This window comes from Gekko japonicus, unplaced genomic scaffold (assembly GCF_001447785.1).
Source record: "Gekko japonicus isolate JY-2015 unplaced genomic scaffold, Gekko_japonicus_V1.1 scaffold2102, whole genome shotgun sequence".
Classification (NCBI taxonomy): domain Eukaryota; kingdom Metazoa; phylum Chordata; class Lepidosauria; order Squamata; family Gekkonidae; genus Gekko; species Gekko japonicus.
The window spans coordinates 241,356-264,597 of record NW_015165309.1 but is presented as its reverse complement, the minus strand read 5'-3'; the positions used below and the strand labels follow the sequence as shown (position 1 = coordinate 264,597).

The 23,242-nt window shown below is 38.3% G+C and overlaps 1 protein-coding gene across 1 annotated transcript in view; it reads right to left on the bottom strand.

Moving 5' to 3' along the window:
* Window positions 1-23,242, bottom strand: part of ULK4 (unc-51 like kinase 4) — a gene marked incomplete at its 3' end in the record, with an annotated part of 93,047 nt that overhangs the window by 42,153 nt on the left and 27,652 nt on the right. The window contains exons 16-20 of the mRNA XM_015410461.1: window positions 22,705-22,783; window positions 14,947-15,054; window positions 10,361-10,444; window positions 6,182-6,343; window positions 136-318 (exon numbers count right to left, since the gene is read on the bottom strand). Of these exons, the coding sequence (XP_015265947.1) occupies window positions 136-318; window positions 6,182-6,343; window positions 10,361-10,444; window positions 14,947-15,054; window positions 22,705-22,783 (616 nt within the window). The remainder of the gene's footprint in view (window positions 1-135; window positions 319-6,181; window positions 6,344-10,360; window positions 10,445-14,946; window positions 15,055-22,704; window positions 22,784-23,242) is intronic.

Genomic DNA, 23,242 nt, shown 5'->3' with positions numbered 1-23,242 from the left:
AAGCTAATTAATATTAAAATAATATAATATTGCGCTCTAGTGAGATATTTCAGTGTTTAAACTGCTATTCAAATCATAAACTATAAAGTAACTACTATCTGTAACATAATAAGGAATATCAAATTTAAATCAAACCTTTTCTTGAACCAGTCTCTGCAAATGGATCCCGCAAGACAACATAGAAGAGAACATAGTCATCATATACTGTTGAACTTTACATATTCCAGTTGCCAGTGAATTTATCACAGCTGTTAATCCCACTTTTTCAATCACACTCTGGAAAGCACTAGGTGAGTGACGAGTAATTTTGCATAGTGCCTAGATAATATAAAACAAAGCACTCTGATCAGATAAGGTTGTTACTTATTAAATATTTACTAAATATTATTCAGAATGTTAACATTTGTATATATCCATGTATACAAGCCACTCTTAAGAACATAAGAGACGCCAATGTTGGATCAGGCCAAAGGCCCATGTAGTCCAACACTCTGTCACACAGTGGCCAAAAATACCAGGTGCCATCAGGAGGTCCACCAGTGGGGCCAAGACATTAGAAGCACTCTTCAACCTGAAGGACGGGGCCAAGACATTAGAAGCACTCTTCAACTCTTCAACCTCAAAGTAGGAAAAATCCCATTTGTTCACCATGATTAGGGGGGTGAACTGGTGGCCTTAATGACCAGTCCCATTGGGCAGATGGCCTAGGGGTCACCCTCCACCAGTGCCATCCTGACCTCAGGGCAGTTTTGCAAGAAACAGGCAGAAGCCACCAACACTGTGAGTTTGCAAAGTCTGTGGGGTGTGTGTGCTAGTGCCACAATCCAGGACAGATGGGCATGAAGAGGGGTAGGAGCCATTATCACTATGAGCTGGAAACTTTTGCAAAAGGAGTAGAGCTGCTAGTACCACAACCCAGTGACCCCCACTTTGCAGATGCCAGGAGACCCCCATCCCACACAAGGCAAAGAGGCATGAAAGGAACTATTGCAGCCACAAGTCCCACAACCCACAATTTATCATGATGGCTCAGTGCTGCCTAATTATCAATCAAGAAAAACCCAGAAAACCCCCAACATAATTGGTATCAGAAATGTAACATGGATTGCCTTTCTTCCTAGAATTATATTTTTCTATGTACAACCCCCATCCCACAACTTGCAGCCACAAACTTGACCATTCAATTCTAACAAACGTATTAACTGACCCTTGGTAACATGAAGATCCTCGATGCAGTTAACCCCCCCACCAAAAAAAACCCTCTGTATCAATTTTAGTAACATAATTTGTTAAATAAATAGAATGGCAGAGTGATAATTGTGGAGATATAGTCATCTAACATAGACCCATGACAGGGGATGTGGAGGGTTTCCAGGTTGGGCAGGGGAGAGATCAAGAGGAGCTCCAATATCTGAAAGGAAGTTGCCAATATTATTTGGGACTCCTACTTTAGCTTAAAGTGTATATATTGAACATGGTATAGTTCAAACACTAACACAATGAAATAAAACAATAAAAGTAGTCAAATGCAAATATTCGCTCACTTGGTGTTACTAACAATTTCCCAGTTCAGTAACATAAAAGGTATATAAGGATGACCAACTTTTTGTGAGCTCTTAAATCTTTATACTCCTCTGCAAGGCAGAATTAGCTCACATTTTAGTGAATTTATGTTTGCATTGTTCTAGAACTATAACAAAACATTTTGTGACTAATGAGATCACATCTGTTCTAGTTATTTAGAGACAAATCTTCTTAGAAACAAAGTCTGTAAGCATGAACCTGTTCTGACTGTGAAATGTAAGAGAACTATTTCTGATTTTTGACACTAGCAAGATGATGAAAGATTCGGTCTCTCCAGAAAGTATGTCTGTGACACATACCTGAAGCAGGTTCCACTCCAAAGCAAACAGAAAATGTTGTGACACAGTTCTGGTTTATCACCCATGGCATTTAAGACTGCACAGGGCAGCGATATTTACTATGCAACCTGCAGGCTGCAGAGTGGATACTTCCAGCATAAAAAGTCTTTCCTTAACACTAGATATGGTTGGGGAATTATACTTTTATTAGTGATTTTAAAAATGAATTACAATTCCAGCGTTCTTCTTTTGATGTAAAATGTTACTCTAAAGATGTACAATGCCGGTTACAAAAGCTGACCAAAACTGAGGAATTTTTCAAAATACTTTGTAATCGGTCAAAGAGCCACAGTAGGGTAGCAAAAGTATTATGTGCTAATATAGTACTAAGGACAAACTGGTTATGTATAATATATAGTACTGAAGAAAATACTGATTACCAAGGAAAAGCTGATTATGTATGCATAATAGTAAGAAAGAATTCCTGTAAGGAGAATCCATATTATACATGAACACATTAAATACAGAAGTTGACAACAGCTCATTAGAAGGTTTCCATTCAGCGTATGGCATATTAAGCTTGATTCATAAACATGTACTCAACTTTCCTATCACATTAAAAGTAAAGTATTTCGCTATGCATTCTCCTGATACTTGCCTTATAATTGATTAAATAAAATTAAATATTCACATTGTCGTTTTGTAATTCCAAAATGCAAATTGGAAACATAAAACAACCACCAAAGAGCGAACTAAAATGCAGTTCATTTTCAAAAAGAAAAAAAAAACAAAATCAGAAAGTGCCAATAAATAAATACCACAAGAGGTCGTTTGCAATAAACAATGCACAAGGAACACCAACATTTTGTACACATTCTTTAAACTGAACTAGCAAAATATGCATATTGACCTACGCTGGCTAAGGTCAGATATTATAAAGCTGTGATGGGCATAATCCTGGTTAACTGCCATATTCACATGCTCTCCTTGCAACTGAAAATATGCATATTGACCTACGCTGGCTAAGTTCAGATATCATAAAGCTGTGATGGGGATGGGCATAATCCTGGTTAATTGCCATATTCACATGCTCTCCTCGCAACTGGAACACCAAAACTGAAGACCAGTCCTTAATTCCAGTTACTGATATTCAGATGCAGGCACCCTCATGGAGGCTGGCTTCTTTACCAATGCAGTTCTTAACCCCGGGCTTTTCTGCACACTCAACTTACTCCTGATTTTCTTGGCAGTCGATCCACATGCATTGGAATCAGTTTGGGAATGGTTCTTCCACATGTCTGCCCGCCCTCTGAATTGTGGGGTCAGTTTATGTCTTCAATTACAAAGATTTTCAAGGAAGGGTGTCATCATAATCACTGGTGTTATCACTGGCGTCACAGCACCCCCTGTTTTTTAAAGGCACTAAGTATTCCTATATCACTGGAGCATTGTAATAATAGACTTAGGAGAGTCTATGAATTCCCATCTTTCATTTTTAAAAGTCTCTAACTTCTCCCTTGTAGAAAAATGCCTTATTCCTTATACCTCTGTGAGGGAAGGTATTAGAGACTTACCTTTTCCCTAAAATGAAAGCTGGGAATTCAGAGAACTTCCCAAGCCTATTATTACAATGCTCCAGAAATATATCAATATTTTAGGGCTGTTAAAAAAGAGAGAGAAAATGAAATCATTTATCTTGGGGGGGAGCAGTGGTTTGACCATGACAGTTGGATGGTAGTGGGCGGGACAAAGAAAACAGACAGAAACATATCAAGGAAAAAGGCCACCTCAAAACTGGCTTCTAGAAAACATCAGTGTAAAGGTGGTCTCAAAAGAACCGGGGGGGAAACAATAAAAAAGACAAGTGAAAACTAAAGGAATAAAAATGGATGCAGAAATTGGAATAAACTGAAGCCCTATGGGATCAGAACCAACCAACCAAAAAAAAAAACCATGAGGAAAAGCCCAAGGGTTGAATAGAAGTTAAGATTCAGTTACTGGAAAAGAAACAAACCTCACTGAAGGTGCCTACATTTGGACATCATTGTTGGAATATGTAAGTATTCAGCATGTGTGAAGCATGGGTAACAATGTAAATAGATCATGCCAATTTAGAATGACAGATGTCAAAGTAACTGACAGTCCAGGAGACTAGAACAAACCAGTTCTGACTGGTACAAAGCTGATGTCTAATCAGAGTGACTCAGCAGTGATATGATTGGTCATCATATGTATATAACTGTGAATGTACTGTACATTGTGTGCTGACTTGAATGTTAACTGCAGTTTATGTCTTCAATTGCAGTATAGCGCACTCTGCGACAATCATCACTACTGAGAATTAAAAACTTCTATATCAGAGGTGTCAAACTCATTTGTTACAAGGGCCAGATCTGACATAAGTGTCAGTTTGTTGGGCCAGGCAATATGTGCCATAAAATGTAATGTCAAGTACTGGAGATATAAATTTTATAAAGGACACTTAAGCAATTGATTCCTAGTAGTGAAAGCAATTGATTCACTGGGGAATCCACAAAAGTCTGGTTCTCCCCCTACCCCCAGTTCTCACCCCTCTTGCATTTCCCATTTTAGTATACTGTGTGAGGGCACCATACAAACTATCAAATAAACAGGTTTGTGCTGGCCATAAATAAACCATGAATTAATTGTGAAAATAAGTCTCTCTATAAAGTAATTTAAAGTAATAAAGTAATAAAATAACTTTGGCATTTTTATTTATAAGTAGCTGGCTTGTAAATGGAAGTCTAAGTAAATAGCATTTTTTTCAGAAGAGAGCTCCAAAAACGCTTAATATATAATATATATAGCCACACCCCCAACGTCAGCAACGTCGCACGTCACTTCTGGTGGCGTGCTGCCGGCGCGCGCGCGCTTCGCGCACACGCACTCCCAGACATCTCCCGGACCAAGGAGAGGCTCCCCCACCGCGAGGGGTAAGTATAGTTGGCAACCCTAGCCAGTTCCAGCCCTTGGGCCATACGTTAGACACTCCTATTCTATATCATTTTAGTATACTGTGTGAGGGGACCACACACCCTATCAAATAAACAGGTTTGTGCTGGTCATAAATAAACCATGAAATAATTGTGAATGTAAGTCTCTCTATAAAGTAATTTAAAGTAGTAAAGTAATTTTGGCTTTTTTATTTATAAGTAGCTGGCTTGTGAATGGAAGTCTAAGTAAAGCATTTTTTCAGAAGTGAGCTCCAAAAAGGCTTAATATATAGCAGACCCTTTGATAAATAAAGGGGTGGATCCTCAGCTTTGGCTTTCTCAATACATTATCTTTGTAGGGAAGTTTACTAAAAACTACAATCCACTGCCATATACAACATTGTTATGGAAGTAAATCCCAAACTATTTCAATTAATTCATGTGTTTAACTGACTTGAAATTTCTGTATTATAAAGAGGCAACTGTTTACCCTCAAAAGCACAATTTTTAGTTTTGGTATAACTGATTTTAAGATACTCTCTTTTGGAACACATGCTCAGGTTCTCAGCAGTTACAGTGCCATCATAAGCACAGTTATACCCTTCTCTGCCCACTGAGTTCCACCTAAAAAGGGTATAACTCTGCTTAGATAGCATTGTTCGTTGTCCAAGACAGAAGAGGAATTATCTTAAGGACATATGGAGATTTTATTTTTTAAGAATTCATCTCTCAATTTCATTCTTAAGTCATTAATTAGGGTTGCCAAGCTCCCGCTGGTACATATAATAACACAGTCAAAAACTGCAACACTGTACCCAAAAATTCAAAACATTCTTATATTAACAGTGTAGTACTCTAAATAACCATTCAGACCCATTCCAAAGACACTAATGTGATTAGTCCAATACCCTGCCCTTCACTTGGAATCTCAGAGCGGCTTACAAACTCCTTTCCCTTCCCCTCCCCACAACAGACACCCTGTTAGGTGGGTGGGGCTGAGAGAACGCTGACACAAATTGCTCTTTTTCAAGGACAGCTGTGCCAGAGCTTGTGACTGACACAAGGTCACATCAGCAGGTGCAAGTGGAGGAGTGGGGAATCAAACCCGGTTCTCCCAGATTAGAGTCTGCACCACTTAACCACTACACATAAGTCAGAAGCAACTTGACGAAACTTAACACAAACACATAACATATTGCTCTGCAAAAATATAGGCACTATATAGACTTCAACAAAGAGTTAAAAACCTTTCAAATATATTTGGAATTCTATACTCATTCCAGTTCACAAAACTTTTAAAATACACAAAGACATGAAAATTAGGTACAAAATGAACTTTATTTTTTATGAACAAAATTTGCTTACCGAAATAGCAGTTATCCTTAAAGAATCTATGGTTGAATGTTTAAAAAGATACCACAATACTGGTCCAATTTCTCCAGTAATAAATCCCTGAGCATGGCAAGAAAGAGTGGAGCAGACATTTTCAACTATTTTTGCAGCCATGTGATTCACAACACGTTCTTCCTAGAAAGAGGGAAAATACATGGACTAAAAAATATTACAGAATAATATCCTCATGCCATGATTTTCCCCACAATTATGAATAATTATGGATTATTTCTCTTTTATCACATGGACTAATTCAAATCAATTCTTCAACTACCATCGTTTTGAGAAATAGCTACCACTACTGAGTATAAAATCTTTTGTCAATGTAACACCTCATGCTCCTCTCCCCTCCATTCTATCAAATGGTTATCCCTCTCTAATGGAGTCAAGGCTGAGTATATGCGATTCACCCCCCATCTGTGTTATCCTCAGAACCCACGTAAATTAGGCTAAGAGACAGTGACTGTTCAACATAATCTAGCAAGTTTCATGGCTAAAATGGAGTTTGAACTCACCAGGTCTTTCCCATCAGTCTAGTTCTCTAGCCACAAGACCATATGGCTATTTGCAATACAGGGAACACAGACCTCAGTTTTGTTCTTGCAGTCAAGACCTTTCATTCATGTTTTCCTGTTCTTGGGAACCAGAAAAAGAATAGGATCTTCCAGAAATCAACCTATGTCTGCAAGTGGCCAAAAGCTTCCAGATGGCCTTATCCATTTGCATTTCTACTGGATTCTTTGAAGCCACGGAATCAACAAACTTGTCCCAGGGCATAGCCATGGAAGACTGTCCCTTTCAACCACTAGTTTAACACATCTTTTCTACTCAGAATCATAGAGTTGGAAGGGACCCTCCAGGGTCATCTAGTTCAACCCCCTGCACAATGAAGGAAATTCACAAATACCTCCCCTCCATCCCCAGTAACCACTGTTCCATGACCAGAAGATGACAAAAAACCTCCAGTATCTCCAGCCAGAAAAACTGCTTCCTGACCCCAAAGTGGTGATCAGCATTTCCCTGGGCATGTAAGAAAGGGCCACAAGAACTAAGCACTTGACAGCAAAGCATTGCAACCTCCCCTCTTTTATGGATTCTGTCTCCAAGCAGGTTAATATTGAAGGTTATAGCCAATAATTACAGGTGTTTTCCTTCTATTTTATTTAACAAGAGGTGTACTAATAAGTTTTATCCAAAAAAAGATTGCTCATTTCAATCCACTGCTTCACAGAGAAAAGTATTAGTTAGAAATAGAAAACCAAGTAAATGGATTTTACCCTCTCAAATTCATTATAAAATATTACTTCCACTCATAAGAAAGGCCAAACAAAACCTTAAGTAACAAAGTTTTTTTAAACTTGAGGACAGTACATATGACCACAGCCTCCTTAATAACACTTTATCTAAATATCAATGCCCTTCAAATACCTGGCAGTTATTTGTATAATCATAAGAACTATGAGCACCAATCAACTTCTAAAGAAGATGGCATAATTATTATACACACACACCCTACTTTATCTATAGACCCTCTTTTGGTGACTTTAAGTGGTTGTCACATATTAAGATATTATACATAAATTGTGCATTTAATTTCTTAACATTAAATTATCTTTAAATTAATTTCAATTGGACAAACACTTCAAATATTTATCTCACACTGATTTTATACTCATGTAGCACTACATTTGGACTGTAGAATTAACACCCAAACTGTGCTTGTCTAACATTTTTTATGTATAGCATTGTGAAACAATCACCACAAACAAGTGACAATTAAATGGCTTTAAAATCACTACACAAGTGTTTGTTATAGCAAAGTAGTATAAACAAATATAGATTTCATTTCAAATTCATGTTTTTATTTTGACATATCTGCACATCCATAACAAATCATAATTCTAAATAGAAAATGATCTAAAATATGTTACTATTTAAAGGATTAATGATCTGAGTTTCTTATTACACAGGAATAATAGAAGCACTTATCACGATCCCAATATAGGTTAAAATTTGCATATTAAATTAAAACACATGCTAACAAAATCAAACAGATATCAATTATTACAAACAGTAACAATCTGAGGAACATACAGCAGTGATTTTGCCTATCTACAGAAAATGTGTCCCTTAAGGGTTTCTTTAGTTTGCATGTGGCATCCAATAATGAGATGAAGTATGACCTGTGCCAGACAATCGTAGCATCTTGGCTGGAAAAGGGTCATGGATTGTCACAATGTTCCATAAACTCAATGAGGCTGTCAGACTAATTCAATTTGCTGCCACCTGAGATGGGCTGTCTTTAGCCCCTTTGGGATCTATTATCAAAGAGAGTCTATAAAGCAGAAAGACTGCACCATTTTCTGCTTAATTACCTTTCTGGAAGGGAAGACTAAACTAAACTAATATTTGGTCTCTTATGCTGAAGAACTCTGTTTTGCCATATCATGAGTCTATGAGCTGTGTTCATAAGAAATGAGTACAAAGCTCTAGTCCCTCTTTGTGCTTCTCATAAACCGTTCCAATGAACAGGATGGAAAAGTCATTGTGTTTTCTAACTGAATTCCAGCTTTTCCCCAAACCAGTAAAATTTAGGAGATGCTGACCACCTGCAGTTTCAGTGGATATTCAATCCAATCATGCAAAATAAAAGGATGCTAATGTTGGCAAGTTTTCCTTTCAGTCAGTAAAGACCTGTATAGGATCAGGCTACTTGTTACTCTGGATAGGAAGAAATCAAATAGTGCAGGAAATGCTTTAGAACATTCATGTTCTTCAGGCTAATATGGGTATGCATAATTTACTGCCTACGTGCATCATTTGAGGAGGTGGAGACAGGAAGAAGAAAATCAACAGGCAGTCACACATCCATCTTGCTGGTAGATCACCTACACACACAGCAGAACTCCATCTGAACATTAGTGATTTGCATGACCAGGCATCTAAGGGCATTCATTGCTGGTTGAAGTCCCCAAACCAATTGCTGATTACAAGCCTGTCACTGATGGATGGGTGGCCGTGAGGAAAAGTAACCACCACCATTCAGCAGTGCCTGATGGTGGCTGCTTTTGGTCCTCCACCTGCTCACTCAACATCAGAAAGAGCAGCGCTCCTGGTAAACACCAAGTGTTCATTAAAATCACCATCCTTCCATAGTGGCCAGCAAGATGCTGCTGGAAAACCTACAGGTTGATCATTCCAAGACTTTGTTTAATTCCCTTTTAATGCCATAAAAGCTGCTATGGTCAGGGTGGAGATGGGCAATCTTTGAGTATTATGAACCTCTAGTGTAGTAAACTGGTGGGGGGCATGCAACCCAACCCATTCTCCATAAAAAAAGACTGAATTTATAAGAGTTATTTGTATAAGAACACAAAAAACCCCCAAGATGTGGGGATTCTATTTTTGCCTTCTGTTCTGAGCATCATTCAAAGAATTCTCTATTTAAAATTATTTTTCATTTATTAAAAATGGGTAATGCATAAAAATAAAAAAATAAAAGTGTTTGCTTGATATTCACCCCCTCCCAACTTGTAAGAAATGCTTTCAGCCTTCAGCTTTGCCTTAGGCATCAATGAAGTCAAACTGGCCTCAGGTAAATAGTAAATTCATCCTTCTATGTGGCGCTAATTCACTCTCTGCTATTTTATTAAACAAGAAATTCACATGGCTGGCTTCTGAATAAAGGAAATCATTGCCATAAGAAAGAAACATAAAGACAGCAAGAAGAAAAATAAACACACCAAAAAAACCCTATTTATTACTTCAAAGCCCCCTAAATATAAGATCCTCATGAGATGGCAACTAATGATTACAAAAAAAGGAGAATTTTACAAATGCATGCTATGACAGGAATTGTATTAGTTGTCAGTACACTCCTTTAAGAATTCTGTAACCTGAATAATACATTAACCAAGCAAATTTTATTTCTAAAATCAAAATCAGATAATTTATAAATGCTGAGCATATAGAAAGAATCACTTTATTTTTTGCCCTTTGTTCTTTGGTGGGTCATGGTCTTATGATTATTTAAATTCAGGAGCAATCCTTGGTTGATAAAGCACTGCACTGCTCCAGGCTACAATCCTCACACAATGCCTAAAGGGTTATTAGAATGGAGAGAGTCTATTGAGGACAACAAAAGAGCCTTACCCCTTCCCGAAGGCATCTCATTAGTACAGTGTAAGCAGCTGAAGGAAGGACCCAGCTCTCTCTGGGGTGTTCTTTTTTCCCTTCCTGTAAAGGAAATAGATGGACCAGAAGTGAAACAGATAGCTCAAATTAAGTTAAATCTTTCCTGCAAAAATTAGAATTTGAAGATACACAATTGATAAACTGCTTTTGAAATGATGACTCTGATGCCACGCTAAACACCAGTACTAAACTGACTTTGCTAAAAACGTAACTTCTGTGTACATATTAGTCACAACATAGCATTAGTACTCTCAGGGTTTTTTTTAAGGGACAGCATATTTTTCAAATGAAAATTATTGAGGACAGCGAACTGAACAGGGCTGAAATGCACCTCCATTTTTTTTATACAGTGATGGCTGAGCATCTCACTACAGATTATTATTTTTTAGATTTCTCTCCTGCCCTATGCCAGATGGCTGAAGGCAGATTACTTGCATATCCTTTCCTCATTTACAGTGTGGCAATAAATCAGATTCTTAAGAGTTTTACAAGATGAAAAGGAAAAATTACAGATATGAGTGTTATCAAATTTCTCCATAATTTTTTTTAAAAATACCATAAAACAAGATCTCACTTGATTTCCTTAAAACGTATTCTCCAAGTTACTTTCTAGCTTTCAATAAGCACCACTTTGTTTTAATTTATCCTGAGTCTCCCAGCAAAATTAATGTACAATTCAACAACCAATCCAAGTCTGAGACTAAAAAGGGAGGGGTTGCAATATCTTTACCAAACAGCAACACTGAAATTAATTGATTACTATTTAGGGCTTTCTTTAATAGTTAGATGGTAATTTCATCTAAGGTATTAAATGGAGATTTGCCTCTTCAGGAGAAAAATTGTTTGGAGTAATTTATATCCATCTTTCCTATCTGTGCAAACAAGGTTTGACTGCAGAATCTTCAAAAAGCTACCTAATGGATAATGTCTTCCTCTTAAGCGCCAAGATTCTCCAAAAATCTTTTGAATGATTCATCGACATGGAAAATCAACATGAGCAAGATCACACAAAACACTCTCAGTGACTACTCCATAATCATAGAGCATCTTCCCCTTATTTTGTTATGTTTGCGTTGACTTTTGAATCTGGAATGTTACTAGAATCATTAAGTGGCATAAGGTACAACTGATATAACAAAATCGGTAAATGTAGAATCCCAGTGATCAGGAATTATTTTGAGTAACTGGACATATTATTCACACTTAAAATTAAATATGATATATAGTGTTAATATTTGATTTATAGCAGAATCTGGTAGTGGCAGCCATTGCAATGGAGCTACTCCTGTGTTACAATCAGTAACATTTGAAAGGTAGTGATCTTGTGGGTAGAAGCAAACAATAGTTCCTTTTCTCACCAGAACCGCTTGACCAATTCCACACAGGATTTACATTTCAACAACCAAAAACGAAAAGAAAAAGCATTAAGGTAAAACATGGAAATGTTTAAAACGAACAGATATAGCAGTCTACAAACCATCACTGGAGTTACCCAGTTCACCAAGAATGGAGATAGAACTGATGTGAGGATGCTTCTTCGCTTAATAAAAATCTAACCTAAAACATAAATAGTATGTGTCTTGAATTCAGAAGCCGATTTATTTTATATTTTCTAATTTCATATTTGTAGCATTTTCTCAGTTATAGATACAAATTGTAGATTTCTCAGTTATAGACACAAATTCAGAACTAGAGAGGTGAACAGTTCTGAGCATAACAGGAATAACTTCTACTGAAATTCTCATGTTCATGCTTCTGGCTTGATTATTCAGGCTTAATGCCCTCAGCTAGCCATCTTAGGAACTAGACAGAAAGCTAATATAGTAAAATATGGATATATCTCCAGGAAAGGAGACATATCTCTTTAGTTTTTATTTCCACACTGAAGCCAACTATGTCTACAGAAAAGAATTTCTCATCAGGAACAAAATATCAAACATGCAACTCTACTGACAACATTCTTTTCTACTGCTACATATATAGATTACTTTTGCTGTTCTGAGAAATCACATAAAGAAATATTTAAAAGGTAAAGGTTCCCTTGCTCGAAAGCCAGTCGAGTCCGACTCTAGGGTTGCGGTGCTCATCTCCGTTTCAAAGCCGAAGAGCCAGCGCTGTCCGAAGACGTTTCCGTGGTCATGTGGCGTACGGAACACTGTTACCTTCCCACCGAAGTGGTACCTATTTATCTACTTGCAATTTCTTGCTTTCGAACTGCTAGGTTGGCAGGAGCTGGAACTAGAGATGGGAGCTCACTCCGTCATGCGGCAACTCAGGTCTTGAACTGCTGAACTACTGACTTTCCACAGCCTGCAGTTCAGCATCTTAACCACTTGAGCCACCGCAGCTTCTAAAGAAATATTAGGAACCAGTTAAAAGTGTATCTGGAAGAAACCTAAAATACTAAATCAAAATTATTTTAATACCCCCCACAATTAGCCAAATTTACATGCAGCAGAGGACTCAGGAGGTGTTTTGGATTTATCAGCCATTTGACACTGAGGAGAAACAGAGGGCTTCTTTCAAGCAAAACAGTCACACTCTCATCTAAAGCCAGAGAATTTATGGCACCCTATTTAGTACTTAGCCTTCATGCTGAAACCCAGACATTGAAAGCTCCAAGGCGTGAATTCCATTATTTTCTCCATTATCTTCTCTAATTTCACTATTACTGTCATAAAACTTTCTTTGTTCCATTTTTGACTACTCCCCTTCCTTTTCCAACAAAACTATTATTTCTTTCCCCCCCACTCCTTCCCTCATACTTCAATCAAACCTCACCCCTGCTTTATCCATCTCCACAGCCTTTCTCAAGTTCAATCCCACCCCTTTCCTTAAAAAGAACATGTTAAGAAGGTTTTCTTTGAAATCTGCATTTTCAGTCATTTCAATAAGATATTCTGTGCCTTAGGAGTTGGTCCTCATGCACGGCAAGTGTGGTGGACCAGGCCTGCTCTGGCCTATAGGCCCTATTCCACCCTCCTTTTTTTTAATTAAAGTTTTATTAATTCAAATCTTACAAGTTAGTTAACAAGCTTTTTTACAACAAAAAATAATAAATTCAACATTTTTAATGGTCTACTACAAGTTGCCAACTCTGTTCTGCTTCTACCTCATTTGTATATAATACTCATTAACTGAGTCTGATAGAGATTGGCGTGCCTGAATAAATATTTCTGCCTCTCAAAATTACTCCAGTACCAATGCTTTATTTATAAATCCTATTTCCCATTATTTTCCTTATAACCATTTGAGTAATGTTTTGTTAGATCTCCTTATGCTTATAACTATATATTCTATACATATTTCATTTCTCATGGGACTCAGCAGTGTTCTGTGTTTACTTTCTGCTGGTCCCAGTTTTCCAATTCCGTCACAGTAACTCTATAGCTTCGATCTCCTCCAATGTAGTTCTTTACAGTCTTATGGTACCTTCCTCTTCTTCCAGTTACCAATTCTTAGCTTCTTAGCCCGAGTCCAATTCCAACGCCTTCAGAAGCTCCTCACGAGATGTTAAATCATGAGCTGTGTATATGCGTCCTCGCTGTGTAACCGATATATGGCCGAGTGGAAGCCAATGGTACCTACTGTTCCTCTCTGTGAGCTTTTGTGCAATTGGGCACATATTTTTCCTGGCATTTAATATTTCAAAAGGAATATCTGGATACAGCTGAACCAAGGTATCTTCGAGCTTCAGACCTCAATTCTTCATTGCAATTTCCAAAAGGTGCCACTTTGTATCCTTAAGTTCTGCCACCATTTTCGGTATCAATGCTGGTGAACCCGTTCAGGGAGGGTTTAAACAGTAGGCATTGTTTACCACAAGCCCCGGAAGCTGTATAATTCCCTCTAGCCACTTGTCTGAAGTGGCCGTAAGGTCCATGTTTAAATAAAAATTCAGGAAAATTCCACAAATGCTGATCCCTAGATACCTGAATTTCAATTTTTTGTCAATATCTGGATACAGCTGAACCAAGGTGTCTTCGCGCTTCAGACCTCAATTGTTCATGGCAATTTCCAAAAGGTGCCACTTAAAGTATAGGATTTAGCAAACACCATCATTTTTTTTTTATTTTTGTGTTCTAACGACTAGTCCTCCTTTTACACAGTATTCCACACAAATGCTTTTAATAGTTTATGTAACCCAAGCAGAGTGAGTGATAACAGAAGCGTATCATCTGCCTACAGCAACAGTGGCAATTTCTGTCCCACCGGTGCTGGTGCATGGGTCAATCAGCAAAAGAGAGACATACAATCCAATCATAAAGTTCCTCCCATGGGGTAGCTGAGAAGGATTAACATGTCCTTCCCTAGTGCTGCTTGTCCATCAGATCTCTTAGCTAACAAAAATATGCTCCTATAACAGCCTTAACATCTTTCTTAATACTATAAAAGTATCACTTTTTGTTTACGCCCTTTTTAATGAAATATTGCAAATGCCACAGCCAAGGATTCAGGAATCCTGAGAACAACTTTTTAAGATGCTCACCTTTTTGTTTATTTACCCATAAGTAAATAGAGACGTTTGTTTCTGTTTGTCTTACCTGGCTGGCCACAAGATAAAGTAATTCTCCAAGGCTTGGTAAAAGGCACTGTTTTAGTTTACTATTCCTGAAGTTTTCTCTGATCAGTTCAGTTAACAGAGTGACAGCCTGGAGAAAAAAAAATTAGCAGGAATAAGGTGCATCATGGGACAGAATGTCAATCACTCAATTCAAAGATACATGAAGGAAAACAAAATACATTTTCCCCAGCAAAAACCTGCCAAAGAGTTATCATTTATTAATTAATAAAATCAGCCCTGCTGGATCAGACCACAGGATAATCTCGTCCAACATTCTTTCCAAGAAGCCAGAAGCAAAAGCCGGGTTCCCCATCATTTACCAGAAACCAGCATTCAGAAGTATACTGTATTTATACCTCCAATTGGGTAGCCATGTTGGTCAGAAGCAGCAGAACAAAGTTTGAGTCCAGTGGCACCTTTAAGACCAACAGAGTTTTATTCAAGGTATAAGCTTTCATGTGAACACACACTTCTTCAGATACAATGAAATGGAAGTTACCAGTCCATACATATAGGTAGAGGTGAGCAATAAAATAACATACAACATAATGAAGATGTTTAACAGATTCAAGGATCAAACAGAAATAACAAGCTTTGTTAAATATAATGTATAGTAGGATGTAATGTAATTTGGAATGGTAGATTGGAATGTATTTCTCTGATCTGGGGACAGGGGAGATAACTCTACACAGCCAATCATCCCACTTCAAAGAAGATGCTGTAAGGTTGCTCCATGCTTGAGAGGAAACAGATGGAGCGTAATGGCAGGGTCTCAGTTAATTACTCTCAGCACTCCACAATTAGGGATACATCTGCTCATCAGTCTCCAATTCTGACATATTTATTTTCATTGGGCTTCAGTGGAACTAAACCCAAACAAATGGTAACCATATAAACTAAGCTTGTTATCCCTGTTTGATCCTTAAATCTGTTAAACATCTTCATTATGTTGTATGCTAATTTACTGTTTACCCTCTACCTATATGTATGGACTGGTAATATCCATTTCATTGCATTTATACCTGATTATTCTCATTTAGCTATCATGGCTAAGAGTCATTGATGAGCTTACCTTTAATGAATTTATTATCCAATTTTAAAACTATATTAAGTCCATGGCCACCACTATGTTTTGTGACAGTGAATACCCTAAATTAATTATGTGCTTGCAAAAAAGTACTCCTTTAATCTAAGACGAATCTATTACCTGTCAGTTTTCATTGGGTGACCTTTAATTTCATTTTCATGAAAGATTTTTATAAAGTTTTTCCAAACTGTTGGTATCACATTTATAAAGCTCCATCATTTTCTCCTTAGTCATCTTTTCCTAAACTTTAGTTTGCCTTTCCTTTAGTGAAAGGGTTCCAACTCCTTGATGACCTTGGTTGCCATCTTAGGCATTTTCTTCCATCTCTAAAATATTATTTTTCAGCTGAAGAGAACAGAATTGTACATAATACTCCAAACAAAGCTACACCATAGACTGGCAATAAAGATTTGTGTTGCTATCATTTCCCCATTAACATATTGGCCACTTTATTTTCAATTATAATCCCTGCTGTGGAATTTCTTTTTTTTTTTTTAATCTTCCCTATGAGGGAAGGAGGAGCTGTGGTGGCTCAAGTGGTTAAAACGCTGAACTGCAGGCTGTGGAAGGTCGGTAGTTCAGCAGTTCGAGACCCGAGGGTGCCGCATGACGGAGTGAGCTCCCGTCTCTAGTTCCAGCTCCTGCCAACCTAGCAGTTCGAAAGCAAGCCATTGCAAGTAGATAAATAGGTACCACTTTGGTGGGAAGGTAACAGCGTTCCGTGCGCCTTGGTGTGTAGTCATGCCGGCCACATGACCACGGAAACATCTTCGGACAGCGCTGACTCTTCGGCTTTGAAACGGAGATGAGCACCACAACCCTAGAGTCGGATTCGACTGGCTTTTCGAGCAAGGGAACCTTTCGAGCAAGGGAAGTCTAGAGAATTTGGGACTTTTTAATTAGAAAAAAACACAAGGATGGAGGCACAAGTATTTCCACGTAAACATATGCCTCTAATTAGGGCAAACTGAGCCATGTTGCAGGTTCAGATTCTCATTACCCTGAGCTACTGCCTGGACTTCACAAGAGGTGGCTGGATTGTGGCTCTCTCTTCCTCCACCCCAAACCCACTACAACCTCTCCATCCACCTTGACGACTGCTAAAGAACTGACATAGGGTTAAGGAGGCAGGTGACACAGAGACAAAAGAATATGAAAGCTAACAAATAATTAACAGAAATGAACATTCTCTGGTTTCTTTCCCAGTTGTACTTGGTATGATGGGAAAGTGCAGTGCAGGAGGAAGTCCTCAGTTAATCCCAAAATCAATATATGCTCCTAGCATGAGGACAGTGGCACTGTACTTTTCCTGCCAAAAATATTTGAGTGTCCACCCCCGCCACCCAATCCGTCACAGGCATACTGAACTTGAAATCTATCCTGTATAATTGTGAGATGCTTGTGAACTTTGAAGCTTTATGCTTCTGTATGTCTCTCTTGTCATGTATCTGAAATATGAGCTATATGATTTTTGGTTACAGTATGTTTCTATAAGGAAGAATATAGCAATTGTAACATAGTGAAAAGATTTGGCAATTATGTAAGACACCCCAGTTGCAACAAATATGGGTTATTCACTGAAGCAGACATGTAGCTTACAATGACTTTCTTTATTCTCTGCTCAAGTGATCGTCATAGCAAGAAGGTTCTTTCCTTCTGTGTACCTTGAAGGGAAGTTTTCCATGGGTATATAACAGATCAGAGACAGTAGTTTTCTCTGGTGTTTTGTTAATTGTTATGATGCATACAGAAAAACTTAGGAAGATGTGTTAAATGAGCATATGACATTGTTTGGAGACTTTTAACCAGTCTTTTGTAATTTCTTCTTATGCATATTAATGAAAGACAAAAATCAAAAACACTGTGGTTGATAAATTTTGGAAAACCTCATCATTTAGAGAAAATGATAAAACTTCTTAAATCATAAGTGTGCTTCTTAAATCATAAGTATGCCCTTCTTTTTGAAATACTCATCTGTGTATTTGTACGTTAAAAAACACAGTATCAAATCAATTAAGTAGCTCTCCAGTTCTCTTGCTTGTCAAATATGGATACTTGTCAAATATGGATAAAGCTGGAACTGGCTTTTGTACAATTCAGTCAGCTGGAAAATTAAACTTAAAAGCCAGCCCATGAAAAAAATGGTTTTCTGCACCTTACATGTTTGAATTTTGACTTGATTGGCCAGAAAATGCCCATCTTTATTGCAAAGCTGTGGAAAACATTATGGAATGCAGTGACTAACAGGATAAAAAACTGGCCACTTCATTAAAGCTGCCACAGTTTATGGTTTTTTCTTAATTCTACTGAACAATTCTCTGCTGATAATTATTACTACAAAGGTAGTAAATTATAGTCACTCCTACTCAGGACACGCGTTGCATCTAAAATGAAATGGACTATATTTGAAGTGTGACAACTGAAAATGTGTATTTAGTGGCCCACCCGCGTTTGCCACAATTTACAACTAGCCAGCCCTGAGATAAACTATGATGGTGTTCCTGAGTTGCCCTCTTTTTTGCTTGGTATAACCCAGTTATCTATATATCTAACTCCCAGCTGTGCCCCCTATGTGTGGATACTTATTTCCACAAATAGGGGGCAGATGGAGGGTAAAGAGATTTTTCTGCAAACTTGGGGCACCCCCTAGGTGTGCAAAAAAAAATCTTAAATCTTTAAAAAGCCATACAAGGGGGAGTAATTCCCACCCAAAGTAAAGTAGCATTTTCTGTGCAAGTGCAGAGAATGAACTTACCTCCAGCATTCATTGGCGGTACAGAGGAACCATCCTGGATTTAGGGGTGCTGGCGAAGCTAAAAGCCTCACTGGGCCTGGCAGTGGTGGAGCCCAGGAGCATGCCACCAGCAACAGTGAAAACCATAAGTCGCACTGGGTCTGAGAGTGGGAGGGGGGAAGCCTTGGCGACCATGTCACAAGCAGCTCCAGGCGAGCCAAAAAGAGTGGGGAAAGGAAGCCTCCATGAGCCCTTGCATAGGCAGAGTCACAGATTCAGCCCCTGGCATCTCCAGTTCAAAGTATTCTGTAGTACCTGATGTGAAAGACTTCTGCCTGAAACCCAGGAGAGCTGCCAGTCAGAGTAGACAGGACTGACCTTGATAGATGAACTGTCTGAGTCAGTTTTTAGGCAGTTTTATGTGTGTTTGTGTGCATGAGCCAGATTAACGCAAATACAGCACTAGATTTTGTATCCCTGCTGCAACCACTTATCTATTACCAGCAACTGGTAACAGCAAATAAATCTTTTTACCCAAGCTTTTAATTAGGGTTTTTTTTAATCTTCTCAGCTTTTTAAAGGTCTGATTCTGTTTCATGAATAGTTTAATGGTTTGTGTATAAATACTGTGGTTTTTAATTGTAAACTGCCTCAAGCTGGACTCTGAGAAGGTGACACAGGAATATTCTAAATAAATAACTAAACACACTGAAAGCATGCCAATACTGCTCTAACTATTACTAGCCACTTCAAGCATATTAACAGAATGGCAGAATACAAACATAAAAAATAAATCATCATTTGTGCACAACCCACAATGTAGGTATTTACAAAAGATGGGGCATAAGTTTAAGGTTCATGCTCACAGACGCTTTCCCACTGTCAACTCGGCAGACAACATTCAGTGTACAAGAAGGCTCTTCTTATGGAAAACTATGGGGTAGTTCACATGACTGGAATCTATTTTTATGGATTCTTCTCATGATAGCCATCCACCCATTTTTTCGATACAGGTACCTATGCAAATAGGGTCTGATTCCACACTGGACATTCCAGCAGACTGAGGAGATACCACAAGCCTGATCCTCATTAATGCACATTATTTTGTATAAAATCCATGCATCAGAGCAGTGCGTATAAATCTTTTTACCCAAGCTTTTAATTAGTGTTGGAGCTGGATGTTTGTTTAAAAACTAATTCAATTTCAAATACAAGACAAATTACATACTATCAAGAGCCATTTCAGCAATACAGTACAGCGATATTATTTGAAAAATGTACCATCTTCATCAATCAATGATTTATTGCATTTATATCTTGCATCATAGAATCCAAGGCGTCTTATATAGGATTCCCAAAAAGGATCCCTTCACTAGGCACTAGCCTAACCCTCATGCAAGGCTGCAGCATCACATGCTCTCTAACCGTACTCTGGTTCTAAAGTAAACAGATAGGAAGCTACCACATCAGAGTAGCAAAAGTCTAAGTATTGTATATAATATTTAAGCCTGCCTAGTCTACAGACCACCAGAACCTGTAGAGCTAAAAACTCGATGTTTAATGTTTATGTCCAAGTGACCTCTGGTGGAAGCTTGTATAATAGTACATTGACCCTTCCAGATGCTATTAAATAATCTAGTAATCATGAACTAAGGTCCTAGGCAGTCTTTGACAAAGAGGACACAGGTTTCCCATTTTGCTGCTAACCACCCAAATTTCTTTCTATCATGATGTATATATGAGGTGCCTCTTCCCCAGCTCTTTAAAGACAGAAGCAATCCTTGGATAAGCCCAAACTGCACACATCTGCAGAAGAAACTCAGTTTAGAGCAGCTGTGCATGCTCTTTTGACCCCAAAGAGTCAAGAGCTTCCTACATTTGAAATGACTGCACATGTACATAGCTGCCATAGGAGCGTGCTGTTTAGGGATGCCAGTCCCCAGGTAGGGGTGGGGGATCCCCCAATTTTTGGGGATCCCCCCAGACGTTGGCCAGCTGGCCGGTGGGGGGAAGCCCCACCCCCAACAGTCATCCACAGCCCTACTTGAAAAGAGTGGGCACCATTCCTGCCTGCCCCACAAGCTGCAAATTCACCCACTTTCCCCCCAATCATTTAAAGGGAACATTCCCTTTAAATGGTTGGGGGAAAGTGGGAAGCGTATGTGCATCCCCAATGTGATGATGTCACTCTGCATGACATCATCACGTTGGGGACGTTGGTAAGTGTAATGTGATGCATAATGGGACAAAAAAAATCTCAGCTTCAAGTATTGTCTAATGGGGTCTGAACTGGCTGAGACTGAGAGGGGAAAAGATCTTGGGGTCATAGTGGATAGCTCAATGAAAGTGTCAACCCAGTGCACTGCAGTGGTGAAAAGGGCAAACTCTGTTAGGTATTATTAGGAAAGGAACTGAACATAAAACGGACAATATTATAATGGCCCCTATAGATCTGCGGTGCAGCCTCATTTGGAATACTGTTTGCAATTTGGTCACTGTCTCAAAAAGGACACCACAAAGCTGGGGAAAATGTAGAAGAGGGCAACCAAGATGATTATGGAGTTCCCTGGGAGGAAAGCTGAAGCGTTTGGGGCATTTCAGTTTATAAAAGAGACAACTAAGAGAGGACATGATAGAGGTTTATAAGATTATGCACAGGGTGGAAAGAGTTGGCAAATAGAACCTTTTGTCTCCCAAAGTACTAGAACTAGAGGGCATCCAATGAAGCTGATGGGCAGTAGATTCAGGATAGACAAAAAAAAATACTTCTTTACACAACGAGTGATTAAAATGTGGAATTCGCTGCCAGAAGATGTAGTGACAGCCACAAGCACAGACAGCTTTAATAGGGATTAGAAAGATTCATTGGAGATAAGTCTATCAGTGTCTACTACCCACGGTGCCTAAAGGAACCTCCATGTTCAGAGGCAGTAAACCTCTGAATATCAGTGCCAGAAGCCAACATCAGGGGAAGGCTTCAGCCTCTATGCTCAGTTGTTGGACCTTCAGAGGAAATGGTTGGCCACTGTATGAAACAAGATGTTGGACTAGATGGACCACTGGTTTCATCTTGTGTTCTTGCCTGAAATGAGTTTGACCCATGTTGATTCACGTTTACTGTTCAGTTGGTAATCAGCTTTTAGAACACTTGATCCACACAAGCTTTAATATGATAGGAATTATGTTCTTAAAAAACCCAGTTGTATTAGATTTGTGCTCAGCCCTGCATCTTGGCACTTTTCTCAATCTTCAAAGGATGAGACAAACATTATAAATTCACATTCAAAAATTAACTTTAGATGGCTTAACCAAGGACAAAATCTAGAGCATTCCAAAATATACAGATTCTCCTGGGAATCTATGCCATTTTTCAACTTTTAATCTCCATTATAATATCACAAAATAGAGATAAAAATTATTACTAAACCCTGAAATTTAAATTCCTTTTGATTTTGTGCCACTATAAAGATGTATTACTCCTTTTTGGACTTTATAAAAGGAAGGTTTAAAGAGCTGCAAGTCCTCAGACTATATCCAGTATTTAAATATCTGACAGATCGGTAATGCAAGACTACTCGCTTCTGTTTTGCCTAGGGAATTTTGGGGAAGCCAAGCAATGTTGTTGCTAACAGTATGATATTGACAACGTATTAGATTTAGGGTAACCCAGGTTCAAATCCCTGCTTAGACATAATGTCACTAGAGGACACTCTTTAATTCAACTCACAGGGTTCTTCTGAGGATAAAAAGGGGAGAGAAAGACATGTACACCACCCTGAACTCCTGGAAGAAGCTAAAAATATACTAGATATTTAGCCATCACCATAACCCAATTCAACTTTAAAACAGATGTCTAAATTAGTACTATAAAGCATTTCACTTGACTGTATAAATCTTAGATTAGCAAGGAATGCTACCTCTATAACTGGAACATTTTCTTTAAGTTCAGATGTATGTGATGCCAGTAAACCAATCACACGGGCTGCTTTGGCACGTCTGCAACGAAATGCATTTATTAACATTGTTTTTTCTGCATTGTTTAAGATATACCATGTCTGATACCTTTTTTCTTTTTACATTGAGTCTCAATGAGAAAGACAGGCTATAAATAATAAATATTTAAATTTATAAAAATATAAATTTTTAATTTTTAAATGTATAAAAATATATAATTTAATGAGAGCTACTGATTTGGAAATCCCGACCCCCCCAAAACAACAGGATGCCCAAAAGAATCATAAGCATGAGAAGTCCTACTCCATTCTTCATTGAAAAACACAAAATGAAAACAGAGTTGCACTTAACTGTAACTGTAGTTCATTGGCTTCCTCTGTGCAGACACACATTGGGACTGCGCTTGCGCAGGCTGGCCACAGACATTTTCTTTCTAGCTTTAAAACTCTAAAATGGGGTAACCCGCCCCTTTTGGTGATGGCGCATATGCAACTTTTCCTG